This window comes from Apis florea, unplaced genomic scaffold (assembly GCF_048593485.1).
Source record: "Apis florea isolate Af1SG1 unplaced genomic scaffold, ASM4859348v1 contig_3798_pilon, whole genome shotgun sequence".
Lineage (NCBI taxonomy): Eukaryota > Metazoa > Arthropoda > Insecta > Hymenoptera > Apidae > Apis > Apis florea.
In genome coordinates this window covers 474618-493980 of record NW_028256860.1, presented here as the reverse complement: position 1 = coordinate 493980, position 19363 = coordinate 474618, and the positions used below count along the sequence as shown (strand labels likewise).

General features: G+C 21.0%; 1 protein-coding gene across 5 annotated transcripts; it reads left to right on the top strand.

Annotated features, from left to right (window-relative positions):
• pyd (zonula occludens-like protein polychaetoid) lies at positions 1-19346 on the top strand. Of its 5 annotated transcripts, none has more exons than XR_015294672.1 (18): positions 1-287; positions 1074-1279; positions 10098-10267; positions 10624-10826; positions 11023-11454; positions 11671-11731; positions 11814-11964; positions 12043-12194; positions 12278-12572; positions 12672-12843; positions 12930-13155; positions 13249-13423; positions 16517-16726; positions 16970-17311; positions 17390-17622; positions 17759-18336; positions 18401-18810; positions 19051-19346. XR_015294672.1 is itself a non-coding variant. In XM_086915939.1 (18 exons), exons 1-18 carry the CDS (start codon positions 116-118, stop codon positions 19052-19054), a joined length of 3804 nt encoding a protein of 1267 aa, XP_086772065.1. In that variant the 5' UTR covers positions 7-115; the 3' UTR covers positions 19055-19346. The 5 variants fall into 5 exon arrangements, 4 of the variants coding, with proteins under 4 accessions (XP_086772065.1, XP_086772068.1, XP_086772066.1 ...); XM_086915939.1 differs by having other exon boundaries at positions 7-287; positions 18147-18336; XM_086915942.1 differs by lacking the exons at positions 1-287; positions 1074-1279 and adding exons at positions 8295-8406; positions 9237-9404 and having other exon boundaries at positions 10142-10267; positions 18147-18336.
• Positions 19347-19363: the final 17 nt, after the last annotated feature.

Below are 19363 nucleotides of genomic sequence, written 5' to 3'. Positions count from 1 at the left end.
TTATTTAATAAAGAATAAAAACTCAAAGAATAATGCAAAACGCATAATTTAAAAAATATGAAACCAATTTACGAATCTAGGACTTCATTCGGTCGATAGATCGATCGTCTGACCAATGAATTATACTGATTCCATGGCTCATCTGGTATCAGCAACACCCGCTTCGATAAGCCGAGTTAGCGAAGCCGCCCACATTTCGAATCGTCTCTCTGTGCACTTTCCATTGTTCTTCTATAAATTAGTGTTCATCTTGTTTCAAATAAATATTTTCTCCACTTATATTAGAAGTAAGTTTAATTAAACTTTTTTTACAGAAATACATTACATATAATCTAATAGTGTATTTTAATAGTATCAAAATTAATAAACGAAAATTAATAAAAAAACATTATTAAAATAATGAATCAAAGTTCCTAATATAAATAGAAGTCACGAAAATAATATAGTTTAATATAACATAAAAATCAATTTTAATAACAAAATTAAATTAAAATTTTTGTTTTTAAAAAAATTAAATTTAAATGTTTGTCAAATATAAATGAATTTGATTATTTTTTAATTAGATAAAAGTGAAAGATTAAATTAAAACATATTGATTAGTGAATACACTAAATAATAATAATAACTAATTAAATAAATGCGTTATTGATGAATTTTCTAATTCATTTTTCAAAAATAAATTTTAAACAATAAAATTTTATTCTATTTTTATTTTATAAATTATCTACATTCTATAATATTCTATAAATTAGCTATATTCAGTTGGAAATAAACTATTAATTTAATTAATTAATATTAATTAATTTCCAAATATCAAAATAAACAAAATAAATGTAACTAAATATAATTTTATTATTCTTGATTTTTATTTTATTTTGAATTATTGTATTACCTTCCTAATTTTGGTGATTGTGAATTTCTACTATAAATTTTTATCCAAAATGTACAATATGTGTGATAATCAGAATATTGATATTTTAGCTTTATATAATATAATAATAATATAATATAATATAATAATATAATTATAGTATTTAAATAATTAAATATTTTTGTAATTCTTCAATTTGTAGTTATCGACGAAAATCATTACAGAGAGATCTTCAATTTCGGTAGTTTTGAAATGAAGATTTTCGATAAATTATTTCATCATGGGAAGAAGAAGAAAAGAAAACATAATTTAAAAAAAACATCATTAAGAAAAAAAAACTTCGTACCTGAAGATAATTTCCTTTTAGCTGGAAACCAACCGAGAAAATATAAACCAAGAAAATATAAGGTAAGCAAAGTATTTGTACAAATAAATGCAATTAAAATTAGTTACTTTTGAATAATTTCAAACTAAATTTAATTTTATCAATAATAATATTTTATAAATTCAATATTAATAAAATAAATCTATTTTTATCAAATATTTAATATTAAATTAAATATAATAAATAATATTAAATTAAGCATATAAGAAAAAGTATATGCATTCATATATTTATTTGAATAGATTGAACTTCTTTTTGAATTTTTTCATTTTTTCTTATCTTTTTATTATCTATAAAAAATACTTAAATTTTTTTTATTATATAATATTTAACAAATAAAATTTAAACATATTCATATTAAAAAGTCATTTTATTAATTAAAGATTATAAATATTGTATGTAAATATGTATTTTAATAATTATGGCTTATTTTAATAATTATTTTATATACAATTAATAAATGTGTATTTGCGAATGTGTAATTGCTGTAGCAATGACAGTAGTATAGTAATGACAAGAAATAAATGCCAATACGTTGACTTGTTGATAGGACTGTTGATAATGCAGGTTTCTAGTTTCTTATATGTATTGCAAAAAATATTAATTATTATTAATTAAACTTTTGTTTATTAAAATTAAATGTTTTAATTTTATCAATTTTATCAAAAGATGTAAAAAAATATATCCAAGGAATAGATGTAGATTAATATTAAATTATGTTTAAGCATTATAATTTTTGATAAAATGATTTCCTGATATTAAAATTTATATTATATTTATTGGATATAAATTATTAAAAGACATAAAAATAAATTAAAAAATTTTGTATCTTCTAAAGCAAAATTTAACTTTTGAATAATTCTCTAATTTAAAGCAAAATTTTTTGAATTTTTTTTATAAATTTTTAAAAAATGCTATTTTAAATTGATTTGCGATTTGATTGCGAAATTGACTTAAAGCCATTATTAAAGACACACAAAAGAAAATCAATTTCGCTGGAATATGACACAATAAGTTAGAATGTGTTCTAGTTCAAGTATTATTCTTTTATACGCATTTATCTTAACTTTCTTTCATGTTTATAAAATATGTACTAAAAAATTAAAATATATATATATATATATATATATATATATATATATATATATATATACACATTTTTAAAATAGTCACAAATTAATTGAATAACTACAATATCTGATAGAAAATCTGATAGAATTACATATATATTTTTATATAAATACAATATACTATATACATAAATATTTATAGTATGCACTTTTCAATGAAAACAACTAATTAAAAATAAACTAATTAAAAGCAAATAATATGATAATTAATAATTAATATTGTAAATATTAAATTATAAAATATTTATAATCTATTAAATATTAAATTATGAAATATCTATAATCTAAATTCTAAAAAAATAATTTTAATTAAAGAATTAAATGTTAATTAAATATGTTAGATAGAATTAGACATACATTTTGTTAATACTATTTTCTAATTATATAATACTAATTTAGATATTTTCAGTAATTAATTATATTAAATTGCTTATAATATATGTATTCATTGACATTTATATATATCAAATCTTTTATATGATGAAACTTCTCGAGTTATGTCTCACAATTAATGATAGCATTCTACCGAGATAAATCTCACCATGTAAGAAACATATATTTTATATAGAAAATTCAAAATAATTCCAAGTTATTTCGATATCACTATTTCTTTCAATGCAATTAAATATTTATATCTCAACAATTAACATTAATAATTCATAATATATTTATATTTTATAAACATTTCAATATTAATAGAAGTATTTATGTCCCAATATATACAACACAATATGTACAATACAACACTATTTTATATATATATATATATTTCATATTTATTTGAAAATTATTTTTATTACAAATTTTATAAAATGTAAATATTTCTATTATTTATGATTTTTATAAATTATATAATCAATATAATTAATATAATAGAATATATTATATCATAAATATATCATAAATATATTATTTATCTTAGTAACTATTCTTAGCATTAATAAACAGAATATATATATAACTTGTTAAAACTATGCAATTTATATTAGATCAATGCAGTGTGTTATAAATATTATGTCTATAATATTTTTTTATGTATTTCATATCATTTGTGAAGTAATATATAATATTTTCTTTGTTCAATACAAATATATTTTCTTTAATTATTCATAAAATATATTAAATATAATTGGAATAAAAAGTGACATTTTATTGGGATAAAAATGATAAAATACTATAATACTATTGAAACATATACTATTTTAAGTGTAATAAAAAAAGATATTTATCTTAATTTATATATATCTTAATTTCATCTTTTATATTCTAAAAATTGTATAAAAAATCATTTGTATAAAAAATACAATATTATGTTGAAAAAGTTATTATATGAAATGTTATATATTGCGAAGAATCATGAAGCATTTCAATACAAATGTACAGAAAATTTTATACTATTTTAGAAAGTAAATTCTAAAGCTGAAATTTTGGATTTAAGATCCATTTCTTCTTCTCTACTTCAAATTTTTTGATTGACGATCAAAGCTTTTCAAAACTATAATCTCATTTTTTGTATAATATTTTATTATAATGTAATATTATATATATTATAGAATATTTACATTTCTGTGTTTTTTCACGATATATATATATATTCTATTATGCAAAAATGTTCATAAAATATTAAGAAACCATTTCTATACTAAATATTTTAAAATAAATCAGTATAGAAAAAAATGATTTCAATTATTCGTGAATTATTAATTGATTTTAGAACATTTATTTTATAAAATATATAGCATATCCTATTATTTATAGTATAGTAATATAATATAGTATAACCGGAAAAGAGATAATTTCTCATGAAAAAATAAATTGAAAAAAATTAATAATAAAATGTGTATATAATTTTTTTATTTAAATCTTTGTTTTTGAATAAATCATGTTTGAAAAATTTTCAATTACAAATGAAATTAGTTAATTTCTGATTAAATACAAATGAATTATTGATAAAAAGTAATTCTATATGTGAATATGTATAAAATTTTTTTGTATAAAAAAATTTATTCTTTCTTTTCAATTTATTTTTTTCAGAAAAAAATCATTTTTTGCGAAGTTGTACTATTAATAATGGAATATTCTATGTACTATAGTATAAACTTTTATCTCTTTAATAAACACTATATTATTTATATATATAATTTAGATTAAATATATAAATATGAATAGATCATTTATTTTTAATCAACAATAATATGTACATAATAATATGGGAAAGTTAAAACTAAGATGTATTTGTATTAAAAAATATAAAGTATTTAATATTTGAAGTATTCAATATTTGATTAGTTTTTTATTTATTATTTGAAAATAATAATATAAAAACTTTTTTTAAATAATTCCCATATTTATTAAGACATTATTGTATATATTAATACCAGTTTTTCTAATAATTATCTAAATATTTAATAATTTATTTTTAATTTGTAAACAATAAATTATTGATAATAATTTTTTTGTTCATCGGATTTAAAAATTAATTCTAAAATATAAAAGTTGCAAGTTGCAAAGAGAAAAGTTTAAACTGTATGGAAGATTTTATCATTATTTTTCATTTTAATTTTTTCTCAAAAAAGAACAAATCTCTCTCTGAACTTTAATTGAAAGGCTTCGGTTGAAATCCACAAAATTTGAAGGATGATAAGTAAATTTTCTTTTTTAAAATCACATTTCAGTTTCAAATAATTATTAATTTCTGAATATTGATAAAAAAGTTTCGGTATTATATATTAAAAACTGCATATATATATATATCTAATACTAATTCTATACTTATTAATATATTGAATGCTGCTTATCCAAGTATTACTAATAATTACATTGTAATATAACGGTTTTCATTGTAGTAATCGAGTATTAAGTAGTCAACTACGCGATGTCTAATATCTGTTTTAATATTTATATATAAGATATTCAACTTATAATTCTGATTTCTTATTCTCGAAAAATTAAACATATTTGACTTTCCAAATAATAAGTATGATATAATATAATATAAATGAGATATATAAACAATTATATAAGTGAGAATAGAAAAAACCAATTTGGAGGGAAAAAGCATTTGATATGTAAATGTAACAATTACTATTATTTTCATTTCGCTTCGAATAGAAGTAATTCTATATTCGGTATTGAATTAATATTGGGTATACTTACGATTTTTCATTAAAACAATTAAAAATTTTATATACACCCTATAGAAACCAGCTATCAGATGATGATAACTTTTACAATGAAAACAGTTGTATTAATCGTGTTTATATAGATAAAATTTAATGTATAATATTGAAATTTTTTCATTAATATTTTGGAAACTAATAAATAATTAAAATTTTAATAGAGTTTTTCATTCTCTTTGAGCTCATGCCAATTGGTCACTTGGGAAAGCTTCTAGAACTTTATCCAATCATAAAATTTAAACATAAATATTTACATTAAATCATAATAAACTTGAGATAATTGGATCAATAATAGTAGTAAACTTGTTATTACTTTAAAATTACTGATTATAAGTAGATATAAAATTAATCTTTTTACGTATAATATTATAAAATTAATTAAATCGAATATCATCATTTATATTATTTATATTAGAAATAAAAAATTGTATTAATTCATTAATGTATTTAAAAAATATAATGAAATAACAATATTACATTATTTTTAATTTTTAGAAGAAAGATTAAAAATAATGAATGGTTATTATGGTAAAATGATAAAATAATAGTAAAACAATATATTTAAATATATTTAAAACAATTATTTTATTTTATACATCTTGTTTAATATTAAATTACATAAACATAAGTAATGTAACAAATTATGAATTTATTATATTTATGAAACTAATAAATCAAAATATTCAATATATCTTTATATTGAAATATATATCTCTATATGAAATCGGGCCCATCACTACAATCACTAGTGAAGCCGAAAACCGGTGCGCAGGCATGCACATACTGTTTCCCCCACTATTCCCCGGTCCCCTAGTGCAGGTCCGTCGTGTAGTCATGCCCCTTCTCCATTTACCACTATCCGCGACACATTCACTCGAGTAAGTTCTATACTCTTCCCCGCAAACGCCAAGCCCGTTTCTCATCCGATTTGCGTCGACCTACAGCCGTAGCCAAGCCACATTCGAAATTACTTCAATACAAGAATTTTTCCGTTTCCCGATATACATACAATTTTCTAAATTAATATAATTTTTTAATATGTTTTCGAGTGATCTGAAGTGAACTGAATAATTATAAGTGTTAGTGGTGTTTTTCAGTTTACGTGTAACGTTAATGTTTAGTGGATTAAAAGTATAATTTGGAATACCGATAGAAGAATCGAAAAGCTTCTGTTATAAGACATATTGTGAAATTCTTGATTTTTGGTTTTTGGATGAATGGAAATTCTGTGTTTAGCGTAATAATGAGATGTTTTTGAAATCTTTGTCACCGAATATTACGAATCTTTCTTTCTTTTATTCCGAAGATGATTTTAATGGCTCTTCAGATATTTTATTATGAGATTTTTAATAAGTTTTTTAGTATAAAATTTTTTTGTTTAATTAGAACATTAATTGTAAAACATGTTATTTCCCGCATTTACTATTTTTTCGTTTCTTCTTTGCCTTATTCGAAAACTATTAAAAATTTCGAATAATTATTTTATCAATAGTTCAAAATCAATTTTTTTTTTCAATATTTCCCAATATCAGTAATCGATTAAATACTAACTTGTAATAAATTAATTTTATGATATCAATAAATATTTTTAATAATTTGAAAATTCTTATCAGATAATTTATAATAAAACATTGCTAGTGGAATAAATGATGCAGAAATTGCGATGCTTTCTTGCTTTTTAAAAATTTTTTCAATCGTTCTTTTTATTGGTCGAGGGTGACTCGGATGATTGGAATTTGTTCTCCACTGACAACGTAGTGATTTTTCGAGTGCAACTCGATTTCTTATCCTCTAAAGTTTTTTATTTTCAATATATTTATGTATGTGTGTGTATATATATATATATATATATATATATATATATATATATATATTCAAAATATATATATAAATATATATACATTTATTTATATAATTCAAATTTGCTTCGTAGATTCAAATTAGTTTAGAAAGTGGAAATTTCATTGAATTTTGTCAATATAGAAATTTACAATTTTGTTTTATTAACAAGAATCAATGTTCGATATAAATTAATCTTCAATGATATTTTAATGAAAAATTTTAATATTAAAATGATATAAAAATATAATTAAAATTTAAAAAATTAATTTCGATTTAATATCCTGTGATGATTTAGCAAAATATGGGAAATAATTTATTTTTAATTAGAAATTTTGCTTTGAAATTTGAAGGAAAGAAAGAAAAGAAAAATTTTTAATAATAAAATTTATTATTTAAAATTTTTTAATTTTTATATATTTATAATTTATATAAACTTATAATTTTATGTGAATAGCATATAATGGACATTGATAAAAAGACTAAGTAAAACTATAAATTAAAAGCTTCTTTAAGTTTTATTGAAAATCAGTGAAGGAATTACTAAAAAAGAACTTACTATTTTCAAGGAAAATATAATTTAGACCAAAAAAATTTTTTTTTAATTTGAATTTAATATTAAAATTTAAAATTATAATATTAAAATTATAATATTAATAGATTTAATAATTAAAAATTATTTTATATCAGAAGAAAAAATATTTATGTGGAAGAGTCAAATAATAAAATTTTTAAACATTTTTAAATAAATATTAAACATAAACAATATTTAAATAATAAAAATTATCGTTAAAAATAGCGATTACAAACATATAAAATAAACAAAAAAAAAAGGAAATAAACAATTTGATATTAAAATTTGGTTCAATTAATCAAAATGTTCAAGATCAATGAAGAAATTCGATTTACAAAAATATGGAATTAGGACGATGAGGAAAGTGAAGGTCTAACTACTCGAAAGGAAAATGGAATTCCATAACTACGTGTTGCTTTGGATTGTTTGTATGTTGCGTCTATCATATACAGAACAAAATGTAGGAAAACTCTTTTATTGAAAATGAAGTTGTGCAATTCTTCGTACAATATCACAAAATAACGTATATAATCAGTATCAAAGAATATAATTAAAATATAAGAAAAAAAAGAAAAAAATAGAGAGCGGATATATAGGAAAAAAAAAAAAATATAGAGTGGATGTATTTACAAAATACATCTGGATTTAGTTATTCGCCATTGCTTGGATATATATATATATATATATATAGTATATATATATATATATATATATATATATATATATATATATATACTAGAAAATTCTGCTAAAAAAGAGACACTTAATGGCCAATATTAATTTTGATTACATTTTTTCTTTCTTTCTTTTTTAATAAAATAAGATAAAGTTTGTTTAAAAGAAAAATTTTATTATGATATCTCTGAAAAAATTTTTATAAAAACGATTATTTTATAAAGAAAGAATAAAAAAATATCGAATATGTCAAATAATTAAAAAAATGTCTATAAATTGAATAGAATTTTTATCAGAAAAAAGAAAAAAAAATGAGATGAAGAGAGAAAAATTTCAAAATGAAAATTTTTAAATTTTAAAATTAAAAACTAAAAAATTACACAATTATATTCATATTATTTATTTATTAAAAATATTATGTACATTAAATTTAAATGTTATATAGATAAAGAAATTATGAAAACATGATAAAAAATAAAATGAACTTATATATTTAAATATTTTTGACAAAAATTCTTAATAAAATAAAAATGCATCTGTAACATAAAAAAAGAATGCATGTATAATCAAAATGATACTTTAGTAATATCAAAAGAAAAAACATCGGATTCTCAAAAACAAAGTTTTCCAACATACGAGAATGGATAGAAACGATAACAATGTGAATGTCGGAAATTCGGGAAATCCTCCGAATTCATCTTCGACAACACATAGTATTCTTCATAATACTTCCAGTGGAACTGATGCACAGGTGGGAATTATAGAAATATTATAAAAATATAAATTATAAATATTATTATAAATAAATGAAAATCCTGAAAATATCACTATTCTTTAAAAAAATAAATAAAAAAATTTGAAAATAATTTTATTATATTTATTATTAATTGTTATTATATTTATTAAAAAATCCTCAATTCAAATCCAAAAGAGATCAAAGACTAAAAAATATTTTTAAATTTTTTTAAATATATTTATAAAAATATATTGTTACAGTTTTTATATTTTGAAAGATATTTTTGAAAAATAAATCTATATTTATATTGGTATTATAAAATCTAATTCAAATTATAAAATAAGATAAAAATGAACTACATTCAATTTAAAATAAAACGTAGTCTTAGATTGAGTTCGAGTTAAATATATGTTAAGCATAATAAGAATCTTGTTAACGTGAATCCTTAGAATTTTTATCCAATTATCTACTCCACTGGTTTTTTCGAATTCTTATCATCTATTCATAATAAATTAGATTCATTAAAATTTACTATAAGTATATTTCAAAATAATTATATATATAAATTATATAAATAATTATAACTAATAATACGAGATGCTATATTTATATACTCAATATATATATATATAAATCACAAAAACAAATTTAATTGTAAATTAAATTTCATCAAATTTCAATTGAATATTTTATATAAAAATTTTTTAGAACGGAGACAGAGGATGGGAAATTCATCATGTTACTGTTACTAGAGTTCCCGGTTATGGGTTCGGTATTGCTGTTTCTGGTGGCCGAGATAATCCTCATTTTACTAATGGCGATCCTGCTATTGCAATTTCTGATGTTCTAAAAGCTGGACCAGCTGAGGGAAAATTACAGTAAGAATATTTATAAAAATAATTTACAAAAAATCAACAAAAACAAAACTTTTTGATTAGATATTTCTTTTGATTTTTGAATTATTTAAATACTTTTTTTTTATTATTTATAATGAATAATTTAATCGTTTATTAATCTGTTTATATTTTTATGTAATTATTATCAATATATATAATTATATCAATATTTTTCTCATACATTTAATATATTAATATTTATATGTATACAATTGCGATTCAAAACTTATATAAAATAATAATAAATAATAGATATAAAAAATGGCATTTATAATACTATTACTTTTTAAATTAATAATAAAATTAGATTATATAACAATGTATTTTTTATTTCTTAGAGTAAATGATCGCATAATATCCGCCAATGGAATATCATTAGAAGGTGCCGATTATGGAGCAGCAATTCGCGTTCTCAGAGATTCCGGATCAACGGTTTTATTAGTTGTCAAACGTAGAGCTTCGTCAAATTCTTCTGGAAATATAGGAAATTTTACTCTTCAAAGTCATCGATTGACTTTAACAAGAAATAATAAAAAAGATGGTAATTAAAATAATGATTATAATCTTTAATATATATATGAATAGATATTAACAATATATATTCATTATAATATTTTAATTTTATTTAAATTTAAGAAAATCTTTTAAAATTAATTATTCAACATGTATTTATATCAATTTATTTATCATATATGTTATATGTAATAATACTTCTTCTAAAATATTTCTTTCTTTAGATTTTGGAATTATTCTCGGTTGTCGTCTTTATGTCAAAGAAGTTACCCGAGAAAATACAGCAGTAAAACCAGGAGATGTTTTGACAAGAATTGGCAGTGTAGCTACGGACAATATGAGTTTAAAAGAAGCTAAGAAATTAATGGATCAATGTAAAGATAGATTATCCATTGTAGTAACTCGAGATAATTCCTGTTGCCATACACAACAGCAAACAAAAAATGAAACTGGAGAATATCTTTCTGGTACGACGAGTTATAGTAGCCAAAATTTATATGTTCCACCACCAACAAGACAACCAATAGAAGATAAAAGCAACCTTGTTCCTAGAGGTCGCGCTAGAGGACCATTGATGGATGTTTCTCTTAGTCAATTAGATCTTCCTGCAACTCCTACTGTAGATCCTCCTAGACCACCACCTCCTAGACCAGAAGGTATGATTTTATTAGAAAATTTATTTATATAATTTATTATTAATTATATAATTATATATATTATATATATATTAATTTTTATAATTACAACATATAAAATATACAAAAATATAAAAATATTATGAAATTTTCACTAAAATTATTAAATAGTAATATTTATTTTTAAATTATTTAAGTATTAAAATATTATATATAAAAAAAATCCATTTTTTTCAGATTATTATAGTACAAGAAGACAATTATATGATGAAGATTTGACTAGGAATAAACTTCCAATGTAAGTTATATCTTTCAATTAGTAATTATTTATCAATATTTGTAAAAGATTTATTGTACGAATAATATTAATTCAAATTTAGGCCTGATCCTCGATTTATTACTTTTCAAAAAGAAGGATCAGTAGGCGTTCGTCTGAGTGGTGGAAATGAAACCGGTGTTTTTGTAACGGCCGTTCAGACAGGAAGTCCAGCCTCCCTTCAAGGTTTGCAACCTGGAGATAAAATTTTAAAGGTAAAATTTTATTAATCTTTTTTTAAACTAAAAAAAATGTACGTACATTTATTATAATATTCAATAAAAAAATTATAGATAAATGATATGGATATGAAAGGAGTAACAAGAGAAGAAGCTGTTCTTTTTTTACTCAGTCTTCAAGAACAAATTGATTTGATTGTCCAACATCGACGACAGGAATACGATCAAGTAATAGCATCTGGAAAGGGTGATTCTTTTCATATAAAGTAAATGTTAATTAAACTTTAAATAAAGATATAATATAATATAAATTGATATTTATTTAAAGAAATTTCATATAATATTACAGAACTCATTTCCATTATGAACAACCACAAAAAGGAGAAATGAGCTTTCGTAGTGGAGATGTATTTCATGTTATAGATACACTACACAACGGTGTTGTGGGTTCGTGGCAAGTGTTCCGTATTGGTAGAAATAATCAGGAAGTACAAAAAGGAATTATTCCAAATAAAGCTCGTGCTGAAGAACTAGCAACTGCGCAATTTAATGCAACAAAGAAGGAAATGAGTGCCAGTGAAAGTAGGGGTAGTTTCTTTAGGAGAAGAAGGAGCAGTCATAGACGTTCTAAATCTCTTGGTAGAGTAAGTTTTTTTTATTTGATTAATAAAAATCTTAGAATAATTTATTGAATAATTAGTTATTTATGACCATTATATTTTTTTTTTATTTATAACTTTTAGGATCATTGGGATGATGTAGTATTTTCAGATAGTGTTAGCAAATTTCCAGCTTACGAAAGAGTAATTTTAAGACACCCAGGATTTGTGAGACCCGTAGTATTGTTTGGTCCTGTTGCAGATCTAGCTAGAGAAAAGTTGTTAAAGGATTTTCCTGATAAGTTTACATCTCCACGTAAGTAGGAAAATTTTAATCAATTAATATTAATAATTCATCAAAGTTATTTTAAAAAATTATAGAAATTATTTGTTTATTTACAGAAATGGAAAATCAATTAGATGATAATGTTGGGAAGAATATAAAGTCATCAGGTATCATTCGACTTAGTGCTATTAGAGAAGTTATGGATCGGGGAAAACATGCTTTATTGGATATCACTCCAAATGCTGTAGATCGATTGAATTATGCACAATTCTATCCCATAGTTATTTTTTTAAAAGCTGAAACGAAACAGATTATCAAAGAAATGCGTGCCGGAATTCCTAAGTATATGTTCATAAAAGAAATATATATTTGTATTGATGTATTATATATATTTTTTCAGATATATAAATAAACAATTTTAAATTTTGATTTCAGATCGGCACATAAAAGTAGTAAAAAACTTTTGGAACAATGTCAAAAATTAGATAAAATTTGGAGTCATATCTTCAGCGCAATGATTACATTAACCACACCAGAAGCTTGGTATCGAAAATTAAGAGAATTAATCGATCGACAACAACAAGGATTACTTTGGATGAGTCAAACTAAGGTAAGAAAGTTAATTCCTTAATTATTTTTATCACATATAAGTAATTTTAAGTAATTAATTAAATTAAAAAATATTATTTCTTTAATTTTATTCTAATTTATTATTTTATTTTTATACATATAGAATATCTTAGGACAGATAACACAAGTAGCCAAAAAGGCAGTTCTACGTATAAAAATTAATTTTTTATAATTTTTTCAATTAAAACTTTATTTTCATGCAAATAAAAATTTAAAAATTTTTCAAATATAAATGAATTTGGTTAATTTTCAATTAAATACAAGTTAAAAAAACTATTTTAGAATATTTAAATGATTTAATATTGAAGAAATTTTTCATTAAGAAATTTATATTTACATATATTTTAAAAATCTAAAATAAAATAGAATATTATTATACAAAACAATTGGAAACGTATTGTTTTTTTAAAAATTTTTGAACACTTATAATTCTTTGATAAAGCATTTTCAGATTTTAGTTTATATAAAAGTTTATATAAAAATTTTTTTTACCTATTTGATCTCATTAACATTAATAAATTTTGTCCCAATTTTTTTTAGATATCTTGTATATTTCAATATATTATCTTAATTTTCTCAAAAACTGTGATTTAAATGATAAAATTTGATTCAATATTTTTTCATATGTGAAATAATTTCTAACAGATAATTTATTTATATTCAATTTGAAATTAAATAATTTTATTTAATTTATATTTGAAAAATTTTCAAAGTTGATTTAATCGAAAAAGAAGAGTTCAAAAAAATTTTATTTTTTTTTTAAAAATCATTATTACATATAGAATTACCTATTCACTTGTACAATTTGTCCCGAGATTGAATGTAGAAAACCAAATGAAATTTTTGTTTACATATAAATGTTGAAAATAAGTTCAAACATCGTATAAATGAAAATTCTGGAAATGAATAGAATTATATTGGTGAAATTATTTTTTAATAATTTATTATAGCCATTATATGGTCGACAAATGATTTGGGAGCCATATTATTCGTCCAGTGACCCTCGTGATTTATTTCCCCCTCCTGTACCTCCGATTTTTAGGGAAACCATATATCATGACGTAAACGAAAATGATACATATCATACGGATAAGTTATTTTCATTACCTTCTTATCCGTCTTTAACTTCTGATGTTGTCCGTGAGCAATTTTTCGGCTATATTTAAATCCTGCTTTTCCTAATTAGGTGTCTTGATTATCATTTTTGAAAGAATGATACGTATATTTTTTTTTAATATTTAGAACATTGAACATGAAAAAAATTTTATAAAGAAAAATTTTGATTTGTTTTAAATATGCAAATAAAATGTTTATTTATAAATAAAAGATGAATTATTACATAATCAAATTTATTATTTCAATTCATGAAAAATTTTTTAATTTAAATTTAAATTTCTAATTAATTAATATTCAAGACAAAAAAATATTCAAGACATCTTATATTTTATGTTCAATTTAATTCGCATGAGCTGAGTTTTCATAGCTTTAGCATAAATCATTATAAATTATTATTTTAAATGAAATAATCTTATAATATGTTACAACTTTTATAAATATTTGAAAACTAGTCAAAAAAAACATTTTATAATTTTATATTTTGAAAAAACATATTAAAGCTTTGAAACATCTTTTTAGCAATGTACATAACGAAATCAAGAGGAAAAAAAAATCTCCAATTCATGATTTTATTAAATATATAATTAATAATGAATATAATACGTCATTGATATATACGTTGTTGATATATAGTTGAAAATATAACTCATTATTTCAAAAAAAAAAATAAATAAGTATATTATATAATTTATTGTTTTTTTAACAAAAATTTATTACAAATTTGAAATATTAGAATAAGAAATCTAAAAATGTTTTTAAACAATTATAAACAATTATAAATTTGTTATTAATTTAAAAATAATAAGCCATTTTTTAGATTTAAATTTTTAATTAATATTTTTTAAACATGAAATTTATAAAATAAACTTAAAATAATATATAAATAATGTATTAAATTATTATAATTATAAAATTAGATAACTCCATTTTAAAGAAATTTTTTTCACTCATTTGCAACACTAACAAAAATATTGATGATATATATTTTTCTTATATATCATGTGAGATCTTTTAAACGTAATTGTTAAACAATTTATTATTTTTAAACAAATTAAAAAATAATTTTTATATATTTTATTGAAAGATATTTTTGTATATAATATTTTTTAATAATTGTAAATATTTTTTGAAACAAAAACAATATAAGCCAAAAAGACAAATTCTGTTGTCATTTATTTGATATTGTAATCTTCTTGAATAGACGTATACTCTCAGTACATTATACATTGAATGATACTATCACAAATACTATCTGCATGCCAATTTTAAAAACTTACATTTTGAAAACGATTATTCTAAAAACATGTTTGATAACATAATGATTTGAAATCGATAGCTGTAATATAGTAAAATAAATAAAATTACTATATTGTAAAAAATATAGATTTTAATTTAAAAATTCGATATTGATTTTCATAAGTTTGATCTGTTCGAGAATATTGCAATAAATGATAATAGCATCTGTTCTTCTCATCATACAAATTTCAAATATTTTTTTTTGTATTTTTAATATTTTTTGATATATTTATCTAGAGAAATTAAATTAGAACATTTTTATAATATATTTTATATTACAAATTTTGTTCCATTTACATAAATCATTTTCGTTATAATCTGCTTTATAATTTTCAAAGTATCTTAACTGAATTTCAGAATTAAGCTTAATTGAATGGCAAGTATTTGTTTTTCATTACAATTTTAATCTTTTCAGACACTCTTTTTTCAGACTATAAAAAATATTTTTATTATTAATATTTTTATATTAATTTTGTTTATATGTAAATAATATAATTAAAATATTTGATAATTTTTCAATAAATTAAACAATTTTTTTTAATAAAATATGATTAATATCTTTTATAAATTATTAATTATAATTAAATATAAAAATGTCTGAAAGGATTGAATAAAGCATAAACCTCTGTAACGTGTTGTCCTCTGTGTCCTGCGATGATAGCCGGAAGAAGCACTCTCGGATGACTTCCTATTCCCGATGACTTCTCGCCTCTCCTATGCTTCCTCTCCGGAGAGCGATTTGGAACTCAGCCCAGCACCGACATTACCGGGTGCTCTAGGTGCACCATCTAGATTGAAAAGCAGTTCTGATCCAAGCATCGCGACACAAGATGATATTGCTGCACCACCACCATATTCGACCACTTATCAAGTTAGTTATATAATTAATTTTAATAATTAATTTAATAATAATTGTTTTAATTAAAATATTGAACAAAAATCTCGATAATTTTACATTGAATATTCAAATTTCTTGAATTATAATAATTTTGTAATATTTTAAATTATATAAAATTATATTGAATTATTATATATATATTATATTATATAAATATGTATATTAAATAAATTCTATAATATTCTATAATATCTATAATATTAATTTTTTTTTTAGCAATCTTTCGAACAACCAAAAAGAAGGTCACAAGGAGGAATAGGAGAAGGAAAGTACGGATTTTCATTATCTGGACAAGTAAGCAATCAATCGGGATCACCAGAATATTTGGCTGGTTCATTTGAACCACGATCTTCTCATCATAGTCCTCCTGATTTACCTCCACGAGTAGATCGTAATGCAAAACCAAATAACCAACAGCAAAGAAACACTGTTGGAAGATCAGCCCAAGAACGATTGCTGAATAAAGCAGATTCAATATTGGATGTTGCAAACTATATCAATGCGACGCCTCTTAAAGCTAATGCCACATCTTCTCTTGAAAGAACTCAACCAAAAGCGGTAAAAATAGCTTAAAATCATATTATTTTTAATTAAAATTTGTGATATTTTTATTATTGTTTCATCATGTGTTTATAGGGAAGTTATGATAGTATGTCTTCTTATGATTCCTATAATAATACAAATGGGAATAACAGTTATGGAACACCAGGATTAAATACATCAACTGGTCGATTGGGTCCTAATGTTCCAGATGATTTAAAGAGTAGTGCACCAACAAGACCACATGATCCTTACAGATTTACTAGATCGACAGCACAACCAATTCCAAATCATGATTCACAGCCAAGAACTGATTATGCTAAATATAGGTATGAATTTATTATGGAAAATATGAAGATTTAATTAATATATAATTTATTATCTTTACACAGAAAAAAATTCAAATATGAAAATGTGCTAATTTTTTAAACAATTTTTTTTTTATCTTTCTTCTTTATATTCTAGAATGATGACGCGAAAATCTCGACCACTGAGGAGAGCTTGTAGACTTTATATTTCAAATCAAGATACTTTAGTTTGAATGCTTATATTTTTTTATTATCTTTAATTTTATGCATATATATCATAGTAGATGATAGAAAACATTTATATGTTTTTATTATTATTTACTATAAAAAGATTAATTATATAATTATTCTTAATTGTTCTAATTTTATTTTGCAAATTTTTTATTTAAAATTTTTCTTTATTTTATATATTTTATATTATACTATTTTATTATTATATTATTAATTTATTCTAAGTTAAATTTTTATATTTAATTTTCATTATTATTTATACATGTATCTATTATATTTTTATATGCTAGAATATTTTGCTTTGTATATTATAGCCGCACAACTGATTACAAATCGATAACGTTACCACAAAATAAATCAGGAGGATCCTATAAGCCTATACCACCTCCAAAACCAAAAAACTATAGACCACCACAAGCAAATTTAACTCAACCAGAAAATAATGGAAATGAAGGAAATAATACACATCAACATTCAAAAAGCTACTCCATTGCAACTTCTCATGTAAGAAAATTTATTATTTTTTTAAATGTAAAAATAAGAAACAAATGAGAATTTTTTATTTTAGGTAGAAAATATCAATAATATTCAAAAAAATAATGGACAATATTATTATAATATTCCATCTCCAAATCGTCATGATTCAAATCTTGGGAATTCTCATCATAATTTAAATCTTTCTACGCCTGCACACAATCATAATTTGAGTCATACACATGCGCATTGTACCCCGCCAATGTCGACTCATAATCATAGTAATAGTACCAGTCAGTTAAATCTAGGTCTTTCGCATAATAGAAATAATATTAATCACAATGGATATGTTGTAAACAACAACCATAATACATCTGGACAAAATTTTCCGATGAATCCAGGTCATAATAGAGAACCAAGCGGATTAGATCTTGCTGGAAGCAGGGAACAAAGAGGAAGTGCTTTTGAACTTTATCGCAAACCTGTACATCATTATAATGCAAGGTAAAGTTTTTTTTATATTGTATAATTGTTAATAATTGTTAATAATTTAAAAAAAACAAAAAATTTGTATTATCAAGTTTAATGTTAATATTTATATTTATTTTAACTTATTTTTAATTTTTAAATTTCAATTTTATTCAAAATTTTTTGAATTTTATTTAAATTTAATTAATATTTAATACTATAAAATTGTTTCATGAAAATTAAATAATAAAAATATATACTTATTATACTTTGCAGTTAACATCTATGAAGATTTATAATTTTGTTAAATAAAAAACAAGATAAAAGTTATTATTTTTAAAAATTTGATATAAAGAATAATAAAAATGATAATGTCAATATTGTGATAAAGTAACATGAAGACATATAAGAAAGTTCAATTCCAGGAAGATTAATAAAGCATTAGGAAATTGAATCTATTTTTTCTTTCATTTTAATTTTGTATATATAAATTTAATTAAAAAAACAATAAAATTTTACAAAAACAATTGTTAAATAAAGTTTTGTAATAAATATTGTATCAATAAACAAAACATATTTGTTCTTTTTT

What these genes read in the sequence shown, in the direction of transcription:
- pyd (XM_086915939.1), top strand. Translation starts at nt 116, where the DNA reads ATGAATTATACTGATTCCATGGCTCATCTGGTATCAGCAACACCCGCT. An exon ending in CCAGCTGAGGGAAAATTACA is followed by an intron (nt 10,268 to 10,623) that starts GTAAGAATATTT and finishes TTTATTTCTTAG; the next exon opens with AGTAAATGATCGCATAATAT. An exon ending in TGATAAGTTTACATCTCCAC is followed by an intron (nt 12,844 to 12,929) that starts GTAAGTAGGAAA and finishes GTTTATTTACAG; the next exon opens with AAATGGAAAATCAATTAGAT.